This window comes from Ostrea edulis, chromosome 5 (assembly GCF_947568905.1).
Source record: "Ostrea edulis chromosome 5, xbOstEdul1.1, whole genome shotgun sequence".
Lineage (NCBI taxonomy): Eukaryota > Metazoa > Mollusca > Bivalvia > Ostreida > Ostreidae > Ostrea > Ostrea edulis.
The window spans coordinates 90,804,649-90,826,235 of NC_079168.1; the positions used below are offsets into that span (position 1 = coordinate 90,804,649).

At 34.0% G+C, this 21,587-nt stretch overlaps 1 protein-coding gene across 1 annotated transcript; it reads left to right on the forward strand.

Annotated features, from left to right (window-relative positions):
* Window positions 1–5,232: 5,232 nt before the first annotated feature.
* On the forward strand, window positions 5,233–20,950 carry LOC125652823 (retinal homeobox protein Rx1-like). The gene is made up of 4 exons (XM_048882240.2): window positions 5,233–5,383; window positions 13,177–13,368; window positions 14,336–14,670; window positions 20,068–20,950. Exons 2-4 carry the CDS (start codon window positions 13,242–13,244, stop codon window positions 20,560–20,562), a joined length of 957 nt encoding a protein of 318 aa, XP_048738197.2. The 5' UTR covers window positions 5,233–5,383; window positions 13,177–13,241; the 3' UTR covers window positions 20,563–20,950.
* The last annotated feature ends 637 nt before the right edge of the window (window positions 20,951–21,587 follow it).

Sequence of the window (21,587 nt, forward strand, 5' to 3'; positions counted from 1 at the left end):
AGGTTACCAAATGTAAATAAATAACAAGATTATCGAATATAAATCAAAATTTTCGCATATAAATATTAAGATTATCGAATATAATTAAAATTTTCTCATATATGAATAACAAGATTATCGAATATGATTAAAGAGTTTCGTATATAAATCAAGATTTGTATAATATTGCAACGTTTTACACACCGTAAGTGTATCTGTTCAATGCTGAATTTTTATATGCATACATACAGTACATCGTCGCAAACCACTGGTTATTGTTTCATTCTATTTCACAAACGTTTGTGAAATAGAATGAAACAATAACCCGTGGTTTGCGACGATGACATACAGTAGTACATGCAACAAAATGTAGTCTGTACAATTGTCATTTGATAAAGTCAATTAAAGTATATGTACCAGATCTAGAGCAAAACATATCTATGAGATACACATGCTATAGGTTTGTATACTATTTTTAAAAATCATTTTAATTTAGATCATTCAAAAATGATAAAAGCAACATTTTACGTTTTAGCTAGACGTAGGTTGTGTACATTGACGTCGCGTCATTGCGCGAAAAAATCACATGGGACATTTATTTGGACATTAAGTATCTTTTCGTTTTCCTCAATGGACGCGGGATAAAATGAAATGTTGTATATTCTATATAGTAAATTTTATGTACTTTCTGTAAGTTATATTCATTAAAATATCGCGTTGGAATAATACTTAGAAATAAGACATAAAATGGTAGAATTGTTTAAAAAGCGCGGTATTTGTAGAATAAGGACATTTCACTGGACACCGATAAAATCGATCTACTTCATGGATATACTCAGAATTTTATAATACTGGTATACATTGTGCTCTACGATACATGTCATTATAAATGTAACAAGGATAGTCAACTTCTCCCTGTATTAGGCGTGCTACTGGTCATGATGATTTGCATTTGCAGTCTATCTACAAACACGGGACACCACTGACAGGTACTGTCTTTGCCATTTTTAAGGTCGCTATATCAATTCTATGAACTAAATGTTTAAAGTAATTGGTTTATGGTTTTTAGATAAGGACGTCACAATCATACACCAATTCTTACGTTATTTGGGACAAAATCAATCATTTTATTAATCTGTGGATAAAGCGTATGCGTATTTCATGTAACGCGGGACAACGAAAAATGACGACATCTGCGTGTATTTATTGCTAATGAAATGCGTGTAAATTATATTTTGTATAAGCTATTATCATTATTTATATATTTTCCTTGCCATTGATGTATAAGACTTTAATAATCCACAAAATATACAACTGTGTAAACATAGCGGAAACATTTTCTAATGCACGTATGAAAGTCGTTATCTTTTTTCGAAAAATAAACAGCTTTAGTCTTGGATGGATTGGATTTGAGTAGCCACTTATTTGACCATTTTTCTAATATATGTAAATCATAATTAAGCGTATGTCAAATTTCTAGCATGTTATATGTAGATTGCTGGAGTGAGTTGTCATCAGCAAATAATCTACACATTGATAACATATTTACAGCAACATCATCAACATAAATCAATAATAGTAAAGGTCCTAAAACAGAACCTTGGGGTACACCAGCTAATATATCAAGTTTTGACGATAAAAGGTCCTTATATATTATTTTTTGTGATCTGTGACATAAGTAGCTTCTGAACCAATGTAAAGGACTACCAGATATACCTTAAGTTTGTAATTTAAAAATGAGATCATTATGCCATACTCTATGAAATGCTTTTGATAGGTCACAATATATCATACAACATGATTTTTCTTCATCCATACTTTGAACAATACTTTGAGAAGTTTCTAATAATTGATAAACTGTAGAATGTCCTGGTAAAAATCCAGCTTGATATCGTTAAAATAAATCATTACTATGAAAATAATTATATACATGTACATGTTTGAAAATAATTCTTTCCATAATTTTACTAACACATGATTATAGCGAGACAGGTCTATAATTATATACTATTGAAGGGTCTTCCTTTTTAAAAACACGAATCACGTGAGCAATTTTCCAAAAAGATGGGGAAATATTTTCTGGCATCTTTTAATTAAACATCATCATTCCAATGGTAGAATCTATGTTATGCGCGCATATACCGTGTAGCTTGGTAGGAAATAAACGTATTTACCTATTTTTATGCACGTCCAGTTGTAGATTAAATTACGACATCCGAAATGCTGTCTTATCCTAACTTAAGGAAAAGGTGGTCGTTGTATACCACCACGGGTGAAGAAATCGACATCTTTGTCGGGAACGTATATTTCGGAATGTAGATAACTTCATAGTGTCCCGTGGAGTTACAAGACTTAACTTGGCACATATGGATTCGATTCCCAGTCACACTTTTCTGAATTGTTTGAGAGCTTGGAGAAAAAAGAACACTTTTACACTTATCAACTTCTCTCAGGAGTGTTTGAAGCTCTGTCTCGGAGTTTGGGCTCTGTTACAAAATTGCTATGTAGTGACTCGCCTTAATCATTCAACTAATTAATCAATGTTTTATTTTCTTGCAATACAAAGTAAAGCATGAAAAGGTTAAACAGAATAAAGAACGTTTTACCTGGTGAACTAACTCTCTGCATGATAATTCTTCTAAATTCTAATGTGTTTCTGTTCGTTAAATTAAATAGTTGATAGCATTTATGAATGTTAGGATTTGTGTAATAATACTTTGAAACATTGAGTTGCCTACGGTAGATCGTTTTACAGATATATTAGTACAATTAAGTATACATGTATAATGAAATTCATGACCAATCACATATGAAAGGTGAAGATAACGAACAGTGATCAATCTCGTAATCTAAAAGCAATACAAAAAACACGGTAGACACGTCCCAGCCATCGCCGTTCCTGGATCCTTTCCACCATAGTGGTCATTCCCGTCCTTCCTCGCAGTTTTTTTATCAGAGATGACATTTGGCCAGAATATCCGGAGGATGCGCCGCGGGCACTTATTCAGCTTCCTTTCGGTGGTAGAGAAGTTTTCCAGCACTCTGAGCCGTAAGGAGGACGCTGAGAACATTCTTTTTGAATATTCTTACCTTTGTATGAGTGATGAGGCCAGTGGATCTCCAAGTGGTCTTGAGCATAGGGAAGATTTGATTGGCTTTGGTGATCTGGTGTTAATTTTCTGCTGACCGTCTGTCGTCATCTTGCTGTCCAAATATACAAATTCCCTCACGTTCTCTAATGTCCTCCTACTGACTATGACCGGATCCTTGGTTGAGGCGTTCTTCCGTAATACCTTAGTCTTGATACCCACTTCCGCCCCTACTTGGGGTTAAAATCTCGACCTGAGAGCGCTGTGGACTAACTGTGAAACCTTGGACTGCATATTTTCTCTATTTTGCCCATACCAAGGACTTATTTTATTTCAACACACCTACACATTGTAAAATCGAGAAAAACTCGCCAATCATATTTTTCTATAGTTTTTTCTTCATTCTCCATGAATCCCAACCAATCCTTCCTTATAGGGAAAATGTTTTGCTTAAGATATCCATTTAAGAATATCAATGTCGTTTGAAGTGCGTTTCAAAAGTTAATAATCTATGACTGCAAACTGCAACATCTGTTATACTTGTACAAGTAACTTTTTAAAATGCATGTATATGTATGTGTGCTACATATATCAATTAGTACTATTAATCAGTTATCAATTATGAATTTGTCCAAGGTAGTTTATTTTTTTTTTTTAATGTCAATTGAAATGAAACGTTGTTTTCTGGTGCGGTAATGGGTATTAATTATGACCCCCCCCCCCCTATTTTTTTTTTTTATTTCTTGTTTCGGAATTAAAGAATAGGAAAAATAATCGTTGTGATTAAAAACCTTGTTTGTCGTTGGCACCACTGCATGCATGGATTCATACATCTTTTTGGCTTAGTTTCGTTGTAATAAGTACATGTTCCTAAAGTATAAGTTCCTAAATAATATGGGACATGTAAATTTTCTATGATGTTCAAAAGTTGAAATATATTTCCCCTCCCTAATTACATGTAACGCTTTACAAATTTGTCCCACTGTTTGGACTTAATGGAGAAATCATGGTAATAATTTACATTCCATACGGTAAATTTTATCATTTTACACATAAAAACATATCTTTAGTTTTCATTTTCATCATTTTTAAAAAGGTTTCTTAATTGCAAATGTCGTTAAGTAAGCTGAACAATCCTTTCTTTCCCAATCGTCACTGAACACAATTCGACAGTGGCTTTTGAAAAATATTATACTTAATAGGATAATTAAAGTCCACATCAATATTAGTGTAATATTATTTTGTGTGAATTTAGCTGTGTGTTCGCACATTATCAAACATTTTGGGAACCAAGACCGCATGACTATAAGGATTTGGAAATCTTTGTTCTTTTGTTATCATTGAATCCGTTCTACTTTAATACGACAACAAAATCTACAAAAACAAAGAGAAATAAATGTATGCTTGAAAATGAAAATATTGTAGATTTTCAAATTTTACGATTATCAGTAAAACGTACACAATCAGGGGAAAATATGTTTAAAGGTATTTAGTGACTGCTATTGTGTATATACCTCAGACGGAATTATGCATTGGGTCGATATGGTTATATTTGTATCAGAGTTTCGTGATCTTACAACATGTACTGCGAATAAACTCACATTATCCAAGACTACAGCGAAAATAATTAACTATAATTCTGTAACGTAACAAATTAATCATATTATGTTTAATGAGCTTAATTGTGTTAGACAATGCATAATCATAAGAAATATACAAAACCAGTGAAAGTCAACACATATAATACCACTAAGCTCCCTAAGTAGTGACTCCATGCTTTACAATTCTGACTTTTCAATTCCAGCCTTGTTCTTCCCTGGAACACGTTGTGAGATAACAGATAATTACAAGTGAATTAAAATACAATGGTTCTTGAAGGTGTAGCTAACTGAAATCTTATTAAAGTAAATTCTTTAGGGTAGTATCAAGCAATATTTGTTCATTATAGAGCGTGTTAAAAGAATCACGAGGTTCTGTTTGTTGAAAATGATAATATTTAGCTGTCATTTAACTTGGAGAGGGTTTTAAATAAATAAGAGGGGGCTGGACAAGAAAGGGCGACATTCGAGCCACGGACAAACTGAAGAAGCCAAATGAAGTTAATGATAATGGAAGGAATTTTCTAGGGTGCTTGAAATTAAATGTGGACGTTAAACTTCAACACTGAGCAATTACAAATGAAAACAGATGTTTGTTTGCTTAGATTACTTGAGATTTTGACACCCTTTTTGGTGGAGACTGATCAGAGACTAAAACTGCAGCAGGTCGTCACACACACTGTGTTTAAAGTTCTTACTTTGATTTACAATTCATTGGTAAGTAATTGTTGCTAGAATTTTACTTTTAATTGTAAAAATATTGAATCAATGTTAGAAGTAATTTAAATCTTGTAGAGTTTGTTAAGCATTTTAACTCATGATGTCAGCATTACTTTATTGATAATATTTACTGTGAATTTTAAAATCATTAATAATTAACTGAGTAATTGATATATTTTAAAATTAAAACTTTATACTACTTTCAAACCGTCATCAACATTATGTGGATTCATTTAGTGTTGTTATTGTTTATATTATTCTAACACACACACACAGAGAGAGAGAGAGAGAGAGAGAGAGAGAGAGAGAGAGAGAGAGATTTGATAAAAAGAGCAAATGCATATCATATTTATTTGTTTCTCGTGAAAAAAGGATCTTGATATCTTATTACCCGGTGAATATCGATGTCGTAGACTGCTTTGAAAGTATAAGATTTCATTTCATATACATGTTAGAACTTTACTCGCAGGATATCTTTTTATCATTAAATGTCCTTGAATTTTTCTGCTGATTATTCATCCTGTGCGTAAATGTGGGTAGCGATAGTGGTGTAAGCTCCGGGAAGCCATTATTTTTTATACCATTTATTAAAGAACTTTCCTAAACAACAATGAAACTCAATTAATTAGATAAATTTAAAAATCGGGTAAATGTGATCATTCCGTCTCAAGAAAATTTCCATCTGTCATGAGCACCACGTGGTAATCATGGTTCCTCTTTATCGAAGTTAGCGATATCCGACCGATGTAGCTTTCAGAGCTGTCCAAACCAGGCTTGATGTTAATTGATAATTTTGTACATAATATAATCAATTACGGAATCAGTCGGAGACTTTTTATAAGCCTTCGTTTGTAGCGCGCTAAATTATCACATTAATCGAATGTGACCCCTTGTGATAATTCCTTCAATTAAGTTACTTGTCATATAACTAAACTGTGGAAAATTGTTTTGAGAATTAAGCAATTAGAGACCGGACCCTGGACCCATTGATTTTTCTCCATCTTCCTCCAGTCTACCCTGTAGAAAAAGGACACGAGGGCTATCTGCTCCGTTAGCTTTCATCGCTAACGGGTTTGGTTATTATTGGCAAATTTACTAGTATCAATTGCATTATAATTGAACAATAACGAAATGGCTGTGATTGACATTACAAAAGCTGGAGACGGATGAGTCTTTACATAGGGTCAACTATATGTCCGCGTCATTATCACGTTCATTCAACAGCACCATCATTATTAGTCCATTATTTGTTGCATCATATCCCCACTTGTTTGCAATCATGTTCCAAGTACTTTTATGCACATTGTTGAAAATTTTATACACACACACACACATATATATATATATGAATATACATGTATATATATATATATATATATATATATATATAGTTTTGACGTATTTATTGCAAATGTACGCACATTGACGTAAAGAAAAGGCATTCTATATGTGTTAAAATTCGTTGCAGAAAAATCGAGAACTTGCCTTGTGATTTTCGGAATTGAAACTATCAGTAGGCAAGTTGCCTAGGTTCTCTATCATCAAATCTTAAATGATTTTATAAAACAAAATTAAAATTACAATATTATTATATGTCCCATTTCTGAAAATGAACTGCAAAAGTTCTGTCCCTACAATTAGTCTCTTTGCAGGTGGTGGACTCAAGAAAAATAGAGTAATAAAATCAAATGAAAACATTTTCTTTACTTTTCATTAACTTTTAATTATCCAAGTTAATGACTGCAAATGAGATAGCAGACGAATCAAACACCTCTTATTTGACAAGTCGCATTCCCCCTGAATAGGACACATTTTGTCTTGCATGCTAGAGAAATGTCCTCTGGTGCAGGTCTGGAAATGAATTGTGTTTTACGACGGTTGACAAAGTCGTGGCGTGAATTCGCTCGACAGTCGTTTATCTGCGGAAATTTATTTGTGATTAACGTTCATAAAGAAATACAAGAAGCAAAAGGAAATTACGGCAAGGTATATTAGGGGTTTAATTTTCAATGGATTAATGTTAAGAGTGGTAAATTTGCTGTAAACCCCACTCTAACGAGCGTCTAATTGTGAGTCTGTTGAACATCCATTAGGGATAATCATATCAAATGGAAGCAAAATAGCATGGCTGTAAAACGGCTAATAATTTCTCGTTCAAAATAAATCAATCCTTAAAATGTCTTGTCTAAGACATTACTATATGTTTAGAGGCTATTTCAGGGGACCTCGTTTTTTTTTTTTTTTTTTTTTTTTTTTTTTTTTTTTTTTTTTGGTTGTTGGGTTTTTGTGTGTGTGTTTTGTTGGATTTTTAAAAAATTCTATTTATTGCTGAATTGACCATCTTTTCGGAACAGAATGAGTCAATAAGTTCCGAATTATACAAAAAGGTCTTCCGATAAATCTATAAAGTCTGTAGTTTATTTGTCCATCCTTTGCTCAGTTCTAGTATGGATATTAAGCAATACCACATTTTAATTATTGGCATAGGAGAAAATATATTGTTCGTAAATGACATGGGGCAATCATTTCGTCATTAAAAAAACATGTTCAAAACTTAAACTGAAAAAAATGGAGCCATATTTTTAAGTCAACTTATTAAACGAATTCTTAACTTAATAACTATTATAGCATGTCTTCGTGATAAACATCCGTCAGAGACATAAGTTACAGTGATTAATAGAATCCTTCATTAGTACGAGGTTGGGATAGGGAAATTCCACCGAGGGGACAAGATTTGTGCCAGAGGTGGAATTTCCCTATCCCACACAAGTAAATCATGAAGGATTATTTTTCTCACATTTTACCTAAAGTTTAGTGCATAAATTTAGGAGCTTTGAGAAAATTCTAAATTATCAAAATCCTCATTTGAACTTCGATGCAAAAACTAATTAGATAAGCAGAAAGAGCATACCCAAAAATGTTTTACACTATAAGTGTAAACTTAAAAACCCAAGGTTGTTCACCAGAAAGCTATACTACATTAAAATTTAAAGATATCAATGCAAATATTTTTTAATTCACCTTGTAACGTAAATCTTCACCGTGTAACGTAAATCATAGAAAATATATGACGTCACAATCAAATGACGTCGCAGCGGTGTGAGACAGAAAAATCTCACATGGGTAAAGTCGATCTCACTGGTGATAATGTGAGAAATGTGTATAACTCTCATCTTTCTGTTTTATTAATTAGAGTTAAGATTTTAAAGTAATAATTTAAAAAGAAAATTATGCGATACACAATGCCCGTTCTAGACCTATCCTGGCAACAACGACAAAGGACACATAAAGTGATGTATACATATTACATATAAAATGTGCAGTGATATATGAAACTTCTCTTAGACAATAAAGAAAAATAGATCAGTAACTTTGATAAAAATGAACAATAAATGTTGGAGTCTAGTACCTTCTTCAACATATGGGGTAGAAGTACCCGTATCGTATCTTATTCCTTGTTGGTTTTTCATTGGGTCGTGTCTGATTCCTTGCTGATCTTTCATTGGGTCATGTCTGCTTCCTTGTTGGTTTTTCATTGGGTCGTGTCTGATTCCTTGCTGATTTTTTATTGGGTCGTGTCTGATTCCTTGTTGGTTTTTCATTGGGTCGTGTCTGATTCCTTGTTGGTTTTTCATTGGGTCATGTCTGATTCATTACTGGTCTTTCATTGGGTCATGTCTGATTCCTTGTTGGTTTTTCATTGGGGCATGTTTGATTCCTTGCTGATCTTTTATTGGGTCGTGTCTGATTCCTTGTTGGTTTTTCATTGGGTCATGTCTGATTCATTACTGGTCTTTCATTGGTTCGTGTCTGATTCCTTGTTGGTTTTTCATTGGGGCATGTCTGATTCCTTGCTGATCATTCATTGGGTCGTGTCTGATTCATTACTGGTCTTTCATTGGGTCGTGTCTGATTCTTTACTGGTTTTTCATTGGTTCGTGTCTGATTCATTACTGGTTTTTCATTGGGTCGTGTCTGAATCCTTGCTGATCGTTCATTGGGTCGTGTCTGATTCATTCTTGGTCTTTCACTATGTCGCATCTGATTCATTGTTACTCGTTTCCCCATATCGCGCCTGATTCATTGCTGGACTTTCACCGTGACGCATCTGATTCATTGCTACTCTTTTCTCCATATCGCGCCTTGCTGGACTTTCGCTGTGTCACATCTGATTTATCGCTGGATTTTCACTATTTCGCATCTGATTCATAACTGGTCTTTCATCGTGACACATCTAATTCACTGTTACTCTTTTCCCCATATCGCACCTGATTCATTGCTGGACTTTCACTGTGTTGCATGCAAGGTGAAGATAACGAACAGTGATCAATCTCATAACTCCTATAAGCAATACAAAATAGAGAGTTGGGCAAACACGGACCCCTGGACACACCAGAGGTGGGATCAGGTGCCTAGGAGGAGTAAGCATCCCCTGTTGACTGGTCACACCCGCCGTGAGCCCTATATCCTGATCAGGCATCTGATTTATCGCTGAACCTTTACTATTTCGCATCTGATTCATAACTGGACTTTCACTGTGTCGCATCTGATTCACTGTAACTCTTTCACCGTGATACATCTGATTCATTGTTACTCTTTCACCGTGATACATCTGATTCATTGTTACTCTTTCACCGTGATACATCTGATTCATTGTTACTCTTTCAACGTGATACATCTGATTCATTGTTACTCTTTCACCGTGATACATCTGATTCATTGTTACTCTTTCACAGCGATACATCTGATTCATTGTTACTCTCCTCCATATCACATCTGATGCATTGCTGAACTTTCACTATGTCGTATCGTCGATGATCTTTACTCCATATTGTATTTGATTCAATTCTGGTCTTTTCCTCGTATCATATCTTATTCATTGCCATTCTTTTCCCAATCTGCCATCTTCGAAGATAAAACTACTGCCTTGTTGTACATGTAGTTACGACAACTTCAAGAGCCTACTTCTTTACCAAAACCTGCTGCAGACACAAGGAATTCAAATTCTTAATGTATTCATACCGATGAACGGCCTCATTCTACTTGTACATATATATGTCGCATTATCCCATGAAAAAGTTTATTTGCTTTAGTATATACATAATCCATGTAACAAGGAAAACGTTTCATTAAAACAAAAATTTGAATCAAATAGTTAATGTCCTGAATTATTTCTTTTTAAACCAGAAAATTTGCCTCAGCGAGAATCTGTACTTTTGTTTCTATTTTCACATACAAATTTCCTTTTTACACAGCATTAGTTAATGGTCGTTCTAAAAGGAGGAGGATATTTGATAATTTGTGTATGAAATGGAATGTTCTTCCAAGTAGAAGACATTATTTTAACTCCAACAAAACACTAATCAGTTCATTTACTGCTTGTTTGCTTCGTTTAACCCATTCAGGTCCTCTTGTGATTTCAATTAATTGTTTAATAAAATCCCGATGCACGCAACAGTGTCTTATGTTGCAGCGATGTTGATTTTAAACCACGTCTTGGAACTTCCGCTACAGATAAAACGGATGATGGTTCCCCTGATGTTTAATCGTTGCCTAGCATGCGATAATATCATTTCTTAATGGATAAATACCCCTTCTAATAGAATTACTGCCTCATATATAGATGGTGTTCTTAAGCGAGGTGCTCATACCTTTCGTGTTCCAAAAGAATACGTGGCAAATGTATGGAAGTTTGTATGAAACATCAAATTCATCATAGGTGAAACTACCAGGTTTCGACCTTCCATACACTTTATTCTACTGCGTGTCACCAGGTTCAATTTTTTCCACCATGCCGTTATGGACAGAAAAGTTTATTTTGTAGACGTTTAATATATATAAAAGTTTATTTTCTAGACGTTTAATATATATATATATATATATATATATATATATATATATATATATATATATATATATTCTACAGTTACATGCAATTTATATTATCAAAATATTTTACCCTCTTTTTTCTTTAATATATGTGTCATGCTTGTAAAATCAAAAAATAGGTATTTCATTTTTTTTTAATGCAAAAGTTTATCATTGACCCCCAATGATTTTAAAGTGTATCACAAAGGATACAAAAGATTCAAATATATACTCAATATCATTTAAGAAACTACGACTGATTATATTTCAGCAAGTTGTTCCTTGTGTGCATCGGTGTGGTGGAAAGGAAACGGGCATGAAACGAAGAATAAGATATTGCAATGCAAACGCTAGTCCATGTCGTTATATATTTATTCTTTTGAAAAAAAAAAACACATGAATGTCGACGTGGTTGTGTATTCTTTTTGTTTTACTGGATTTAAACACTGAACATTCATCCATACCTAACCAGCACATCTAACCGCGTTTAGAGAAGATAATAATAAAGTCTTTATGGGATTTTTTTGTTTGTTACTTGGTTTTTTGTTGTTGTTTTTTTTTTTTTTTTTTTAAAGATGATTGCAATAATGAGTCGATCCGATTCCGGTAAGGCGATTGGTCAATCCATCAACCCTCCGTGACACTAACGATGGGCTTTGTTTATTTGACATCAGGCGCGACAAACTTAAGACCAAACTTAGACCTGAAATCAACGAGTGGTCAAGTGCTTGAATATGGTAATAATTAAAGGTGAATTACTTCATAATAAGTTAATTTGCAGGTAACATAAACCGCGGGGATACTTCTTTTTCAAACTGTTGACTTTTTTCATGTTTGGACTTATGGTATATATTTGGCATTTAGCCGTTGACACTTGGCTTTTATTGTCTCTCAATTGGATAAATAAAAATGTGTGACCAGCGTCTATTTCTATTGCTCGAGGTGTTAATTTTTTATTTGTGTTTATTGACTATCAAGCTGCGCATACCGAATGGAAAAGAATACAAATCCTGATTAACAGATATACCAAACATTCATCTGTACTTCTACATACAGGCGTGGTAATTGTATTAACAACAATAAATAAGGTTTCAGTGTCCTAGTTCATATATCCTCCACATCCTTATCAAAATATCAAGTGCTGTATACACTTGTAGATTTGCCTTTTCATAAACTATACACCAAGTATTCTCCATTTTGAAATGAATAAAATCGCAGAATTTTGGAATGACGATGAAAATTATCATACATGGGTAATACCTAAATATTTCTCAGTCTTCAAATACAAAATATAGTAATTGAAAATTCCATCGAAAATTAAGTATTTTTCTTTCATTTTCTTCTCTTCTGTTTTGTGGCTGTAAAATAAAATAAAGGAACGATAGGTGACTTTTAGTGCAATTTTTTTTTTCAATACAAGATGCACAAATAGATAGTATTATCATTTCAGTGTCAAGAAAACGGCTACGTTCAAACTGTCAATAATTATTTTTCCTCAACTAGAAAGCATCCCTCGTCTCAGAACGATGATTAGCAAACAAGATTGCTTTGAAATAGAAGCTTCTCAATCCGATTCTCGTTAAACTAATAATGATACAGCAAATCCAGCTATTATGCGAAAGGCGCCTATTCGTTTTTCCATTTGTTGATAAACTCCAAGAACACGCCCCCAGTTTAGAAGTGTAAAATATGATATTATTGCAATGTTGCGAGCGTATGGTTACTCCCAGTGAGGACTACATGTAGCTAGAGCTGGCCTCCTATCGTCGCGTTAGAAATGCACCGACCAATCAGAATCGCGATCCTTTTAAAAATGATCGCACAGTTCCATCGATATTAGATAATTATCGTAAGTTTCATTATTTCATTAGCCATTAAACAATTACAGAATAAAGTTGGTGGTTGAACGTGTGTATCATCAGTTTCAGCTGTGAATAGAACCTCGACTAAGACAGCAGCTAAGAATACGTGAATTTTAAAGGGAAGAATGGACCTTACAACCAGCAGTGTCACCAGCAAATCCGCTGTTTCTTTCAGCATGGATAGTATTCTTAGAAAAGGCGTTTTAGAAGATGACGACACTGAAGTTTCGACGATCACAAGTAGCCCTGAAGGTAAGTTTATATACTGATTTCAAGGGTCTGCATCATTGTTCTCCCCAAACCATTAATTAAATATTGCATTTGTAACTAAACAGACACCCCACTAGTTTAGAAAAGTGAAATGTTGTCTTACGCTCTGTCAATAGAATATAATAAACGTAAAACTTAATTCAATTTCATGTCTACCATTAATGAAAATCATTGAAGAAGAAACTATTTATTAAGTCAAGTGAATTAAATATTTATTAAATCTAATATTTGAGAAACACAATTTAAGAAATAAAGTTCTCATGACAAAGGGGGTATCATCTAATTATACCACAGTTAAATCCAACGTTCACATTAAATCAATAATAAAATAATATGTATTTATATGAGAAAATATTACTACGAGCAGTTGTTTCAAAATGCTTAGAATATGAAGACAATTCATAAATAATCACTTGCCATTATGAAGACCTATTTCTAAATTTCGAAAATAACTTTACATAATTCTAGATTTGTTATGTCTGATCACCAGCAAGTTACACGTACATGTACATTGTTATCATACACGCTCGTTCTATACCACAAAGAAAACAAGTGAATTAAACAAATGTTTGTATGAACAAGAAATTCAAAGTTTGACCAGATTTTGTGAGACTCCGTACCTTTCTATGGTGACATTTACAATGTACGTTAGCATCAATTAACTTCGACATACGTATTGGTTAATAATCTTGATTTCAATTATTTTCGCTAACGGAAAAATCTCTTCAATGTTTATGCCTTGATTTATAAAAAAATTGGACTTTTCAAACAAATCACGCGCATCACTAGTAACATATTAAGTTGTAAACGGCGTAATTCTGGTATCCGTCACACAAACAAAAATAAAATTTCATTCAAATGATAAAGAATTTTTAAAATGAATTAATTTAGGGATCTGTTTTACAAACGAAAACAAAATCTTGAACACTTGAATGTTTTTTATGTTCAGGAAAGACGCGTTTTCAGCCATCCCCGACTCCCCGAGACGATGGACAAAGTGACACATCAGCTTCGCCTTGTGCAACGCCTGACGACTGCGGTCAAGAGAAGCTTTACCTCGGGGGGACCGAAGGTTCCTCACTCAATACATCCTCCGACAAAGGGGATGAAGCCTCCGACGAATCGTTCTCCTCCAAACCCCGAAAAATCCGGAGAAGTCGGACTACATTCACCACATACCAGCTCCATCAACTCGAACGTGCCTTCGAGAAGACTCAGTACCCGGATGTTTTCACACGAGAGGAGCTTGCAATGAGGCTTGATCTCAGCGAGGCTAGAGTGCAGGTAAGTCGTTCATTACAACTTATGTGACAATTTAGGAAACAGAAATTCATCACTAACGTCAAGTGTTTTCATGTGACCTGTTAAAAATATGCTTCTTCGAATTGTTAAATTATCAGGAATGACATCATTGATATTAAATGGGTATGAAATAACGGTATGCGACAACATGTTATATGTAATGCTTGTAGAGTAAGCTGCTCTCTTGAAGATCTACAAAATGGATGTCATTTTTTTCGAGGCCTAATAAATTGACTTCTAATCATACAAAGAGCCATACATTATTGGAAATAATTGATAATAATATTTATTTTTCATTCATCTCGTAGTACAGGCAAAAACCTCCCTTCTTTTATCTTAATTGACCCCGGTCTACAGTAAAATTCGGGTAGCATAGAATTCACGAAGTACGAAAAATATGACAAGCATGTGACAATTAAATTCTGTCTGTGTTTGTCTAAAAATGAATCTCTGTTCCTTCTTAAGTCTGTAAAATTAAACCTTAAATAATCGTGCTGTGGATAAGAGCTGTAATCAGCTAAAGTTCGATTTAGTGCGATCTTTATCAATATTTACTTTATCAGCTCGATGACACGGATGTTTTTCTTTTTATTCCTTTTTAGCACCTTAAAGTGAAATTTGTTTACCTTGTAATACAGCCGTGATAAGACAATGATGCCATACGTTTGCCAAATAAAAAAAACAACAACCAAGAAAAACAATGCGCGAAAGTCAGCTAGCATTGCACAGTGTCTGCATCAGCTTAAACTCAACCGATTTCATGATTTGTTATTCTAATTCTTGAATCTGATTTAACCATAAATACTGCGAATAGGATTGGGTCGGATCGGATCAAAACTTTGTATCCGTGCGCTAAGAGAAAATGGCTCTAATGCGGAACAAACCTGAACATCCTGCAATGAAAATCCACGGGGTACAAGTTTTCTTTTTTCCATTAAAACATTTTACTGGTGAAAAAAATGACAAATATTTTTTCCACAACCGTAGACACTAAGCGGACAAGAATAGCAAGAATTAGATGGGGGTTTGTCCTCTGATTATTGTTACCTTATTATCTCCTTCACGGGGAGAGGCATAATGCCAGTCATTCATTATGTATTTCAAGCATTTATTTGTTTGATTAAATCTTCATGTAAGACCCTGGTGAGCGGATGCTGTGCTTCAAGTCCTCTTAGAGAGAGTAATGAAACGAGATTGGATAAAACCTTTAAAAAGAGATTACAATTAGCCGTGTCACACCTGATTCCAACGAGTGCGGACTGTCCCCTGCCGTCCACATAGCATAGATACTGTCGAAATGGGTGGACTGATGACAATAGGATTTTGAGGAGGGACGGGGTCTGGCGTTATAATTACGATAGGATTACCAGGACACTGTATATTTCAATAAGAAACAACAATGACGCCATAGTCTTTGAAAAAGTCTCTATTAATACAAATAACTAATAACTAACGTTCCCTCTTGTGTACCCGTTATTCTGAAATTGGGGTATGATGTTTTATGCACCATATATTCACGGAGTTTGCGGATAATATTTGTGGTGGTCTGTAAGCTTACCGTACCTATCCTGCGGGCGCTGCAGTTCGATGTCTTTTGGTGTGTCTCATAGGCACCTGAACACCGGGGCATACCACCCCTACCCTTGTGCATTTTTTTTTTTTTGCAAATACTTATGTAGACGATTTATATTATTAAATCCATTATTTGTGTATCTTTATAAACCATATGCAAACCCTGTTGTCATTTTACACTGTTACTAAGTATAGGAAAGCAAACTCGCTCGTATATTTTCTGGGACCGACATCATTTTTTGAGCTATCTTCATTCATTGAAAACTTAATTAATACATCCAACCAACCCGCGTATTCTGGTGAACTTTCTGGTGAACTTTCTGGTGAACTTTCTAGCTCATAGATGGAAGAACCTAATATATTTTAAGAATGGTCTTCTCAAACTTGTTGTATCTGCAGTATGAAATTCTTTTGAGAATTTTTTTTTCTCACTTCGCCAGCTTTAAAATATTCGTAACTTAAGAAAAATCAAAGTACAGAATGTAAATTGTACTCCCGGGAGTGGGACGATTCAACCATTTACAGGGGGGGGGGGGGGGGGAATTATTACATATCCAAGTGATTCATTTACAGAAAAAAAAAATAATTACATATCAAAAGTAATTCATTTACAGAAAAAAATAATTACATATCAAAGTGATTCATTTACAGAAAAAAGTAATTACATATCAAAAGTAATTCATTTACAGAAAAAATAATTACATATCAAAGTGATTCATTTACAGAAAAAAATGATTACATATCAAAGTAATTCCGCTGTTTTTTAATATAATATTGATTTATTTTCGCTAAATTTCTGCAATTAACATTGGTTCAATAAATTTATATAGTTATTTACTATGTAAAACTTATACGGTACCAATTTTGATGCACCAGATGTGCATTTCGACAAATAATGTCTCTTCAGTGATGCTCAACCGAAATGACTATGTAGAGAATCGGACGTGTTACATACATGAATATGTAGTAGGTCTTTAATCAGTGATGAACTCGTCCATACAGTGCCTAGCGTGCAAGTTAGAATAAGTATGGCTGTTTCATAATGCGCATAACTTTTAAAGTCGAAGTATATATTATTTATAAAAGCACAATACTTTTTTTTTTAAAAATCCAATCCACATCTCTATTTCATATTATGCTGTTTACATTTAAAGAAATGTTTCTGTATTGGAAATGAGTTTTGAATTAAGTGGACGTTTTCAATGTCTGAGAGAAAGTGAAGGTGTGATGCGGCTAACTCAAACGTTCTTAAATGTATGCTGGCTGTGCCCACTGACTTCTAAAGGAAGTTGAACCCCATGAATCATGTTCATAATTAATGTTGTATAGTGTTCACAGTTTGAGAATGAAGTCAGGGGTTGAGATTTTATTTTGTGCAAAAAATTACAAATGTATTTCATAATTTCTTCTGCCATGTTTCGGGCATGTTTACGTGCGTCTTTAGGAAACACATCCCATCGATAGACTGTTGAAGTGGATGTTAAGCAGTGAAATATTTACATGCAATATCATCATAGGCCATAATCTAAAAGTGATTATATTTTCACATAATTTTGATATAAAATGGCCCAATGTATAGCAATTATTTCTAATATCAAATGATGAAAAAGTGAGGATATCGAACAGTGATCAACGTCATAAATACTCGTACATAAAGAATACAAAATTTTGAGTAGGTCAAACACGGACCTCTGGAAACTTCAGAGGTGAGGTCAGGTGCCTAGGAGGAATGAACATTCCCTGTTGACCGATCACAACCGCCATGAGCCCTCTAAAGGAGTAGTCTGTTGTCAAAATCAGTGTGCAAAGAACGGTCTAATAGTATGAAACATGTCAGACAGCATTCGATCTAATAACAACACATCCATATAGTGAGAATTTTTTTTGCGCACACATACACACACTCGCACCCACGAGTTTTTCACGAAACATGGTATGATAATTAATTATATTGTACAACGTTCAACGTCATTTTATGCATTTGAAAAAGAGTTGAGACATTTTGTTTTATAACTTGACTATATTTTAATTAAACCATACTTTTTGTATTATAGATGTTTAGCTAGCTTATTCAGAAAATTGTAAAAAAAAAAAAAAAAAAAAAAAAAAAAAAAAAAAATTCTCAAAAAGTAATATTTTGTAATCAATATGAAAGCGTCGTTACCGAGATCAGTTATCTGTACATTAGAAACAAAGCTTTTCTATATATAATTCATCTAGACACCATTTTCAAATACATTCATAATAGATATACAAAATTTGTTTCATTCTAGTTTTTGACAAGTAATGTTTTTAATCTGAAATAGTTTGGGGGAGATTTTGATTTGTTTTCTTTAAATCTTATTTGTCTTATAACGATTAATTATAATAAAGTATATCACCCCTAGAAAATTGTATTTCATGTGCATACTGCCTTACGAGCGTTGTCTTGGTAGTAAACCTCTTCTCTCTTCTCTTTACGCGAGTGACCTTTCAGTTTGATATAAGAAAAGAAGCTAAGTTATATCTTGATTATTCCTTAAGATGTATCGCTTACAACCATGAATCAGAATACTATAGGAACAAATGAATGCCCCCTCATGCATGACTCGTATATACATGTATATATAGTTTACACCGAATTACTCATTGAAAAATCTTTTCAGTGTTTACATTTCTTATCCAATTAACTTGACATTTGGCAAAGTGATGGGAATTTAAGAAGGTTTCACGAATGCACACTTGAATATTTCTAAAACTTTTATGTTTTACAAAGCTCAGAACTTAGCATACACCTTGTCATACAGGTATATATATATATATATATATATATATATATATATATATATATATATATACTTTTCCCGCCTATCGGTATTTTCTGGAGCTAAATCTGAAAGTCGGAATCACTAGATATTTATTATGTTAATAAAGCATACCATACAATTTTTTAAAGCATTCTACTTTATAGACTAATTAAATATTCCAAAGACAGTGATGCACGTTTATAAGATTCTTTACCTTTTTTTTAAAAAGATAAACTGTATGAGGATATTCATGGTTTAATATTAAAAACATGGAGATGATACGTGTATTTATAATCCCAATGCCACAATACCAATATTCTAATGCGATCATTAATGTTTAAGAGATACATTTAAAAAAAATTGTGTAATTTGAAACCTCGCAAAATTACGAATGCCCAGACTTTCTTCAATATAGTGAGTGAAATTGATAGAAAAAATGCAATGCGAAAACGCAACGTGTCTTAGATCTTATGTATGAGGAACATACGAAACAGCTACATGTACTGTGAACTGTCGATCCCATTATCACCCAGTTTAATAACATTCATCTTCAAATTAACAACTCATTGAAAAACAGGATATTAATATCTTTCGCTTCCCCAAATATAGCCAATATAAGTTGAAGTGTTCAAAAAGCATTGAGGCTGAAAATTGGCAAATTGAAAGAAAATTGTCTCTTTTTCCTTCGATTATTTCTCGTTGCTTTCCTTAGGGGCGTTTGCTTCAAGCACTTCACAATAAAAGACAAACAAACGATTTCATGAAGAAGCCCTCGAAATGTTAATTTTTTAGCGCCGCGATTTCATCAAGACATTCCTGGAGCTAAAACAGGCTGTAATTAAGATTCGATTCCATGAATCAGCTCTAAATTGACTTTTTATCAAGTTCTGATAATATAATAGAAACGCCTTTGATTGAATTTTCTCTTCTAATACATTTCTTAACTTGTGGACTGAGGACACAATCGCGTTATTGCCTTGGTATTGCAAACATTTAAATACATTCGTCTTTTGTTTTACAGGTATGGTTTCAAAATAGACGCGCCAAGTGGAGAAAGCGGGAAAAGGCTATGGGAAGGGAGAGTCCGAATTTTCTTCAGTCAGATTCTACACCAGGGCTTGGAGATGTTGCTCCGCACATTCCACACACAATTAACTTTCCAAGTTCTCCGGAACATCTCTGGTCTCTTCGAGTCTCCCATCTAACGGGAATGAACCCCATGCTTGCCCTGTATCAACAAAACGTTGGAAATCTTGCCTCTCATCAACTTCATGGAAAATTTCCATTTGGCGGGCTCTTCCCAAGTTACCCAGTAAGCTCAAATACTTTCGGCTTTCCAGGACTTTTTTTCGGTGGAAACAGTCCCTCTTCCTCCGGAATTGCTAGTTCCGGTGCAGGGCGCTTACCTTTAAGTCAGGAATCTCTGGATCTAAGGATTTCCAGCATTGACAATTTAAGAATCAAAGCTAAGGAACATTGTGCAGCTACCTCTGAGAAACACCCATTTTTGTCTTAATTTTCCGAGGCAATGTCTGCGATGAGTGTGTCTGTATGGAGTACAGACCGGTATAATGTACGATTTTTAAGGGTGCTAGTACAGTAATGCGAACTTAGACAGTTTATGGCTGTCTGCTTTCCTACAGTTTTGTCCATATATGTATCTCCACAACTGACGATGTATGTGCTTTAGATGGCGGTTGCCAAGTATACATTCCAAATCAGTCCAACATTATTACACATTCTGAAATGAAATCACTGAAAACTTTGATTTGGTATTTGTCAGATGACAAAACATCCTATTCCAGTGCTTATTTATTGCTTTTTTGTTTGTGTTGTTAAATTGTTGACTAGTGAATTGTTGTAGTGTTATGATTAATCTGAATAAAATAATTAGTTCATCTTCAGGATTGTCTTCCCCGTATGTTGCTGATCATTTAGTGTATATCGGTAAATATATAATAAGCAAATAATGACTGTAACATTATGTATTAAGTCAGGGAAAAGTTTCTTTAGATTGTTTGCTAATTGATATTATATAATATATATAAAAGGCAGAAACACGAAGAATGTGTTTAGTAAAGTTTTAGCACTTCAGAAGCTTTACAATCAGTAAACAGCCTCACGGCGGGTGTGACCGGTCGACAGGGGATGCTTACTCCTCCTAGGCACCTGATCCCACCTCTAGTATATCCAGGGGTCCGTGTTTGCCCAACTCTTTATTTTGTATTGCTTATAGGAGTTATGAGATTGATCACTGTTCGTTGTCTTCGCCTTTCATAATAAAGTTGTAGGTAGACCTTTCTGTGATAAGCTGGCAAGTCTCGCATCCTGGAACCTCACACTTTGCGACGGTGGAACAACTGTTATTACATTTCATATCTTCAAATATTTTCTTGATTCATCTTGTTTAATGATGTTGTTACGCTCATGAATTACCGATGTCAAGTTCTGGTTCCGTGGGTTGTGGGTATGTACAGATGGTATCATTTCTTCCATGTTTTCCTGGCTTCTTGTAGATAGTAATTGTGGCCGGTCGTATCC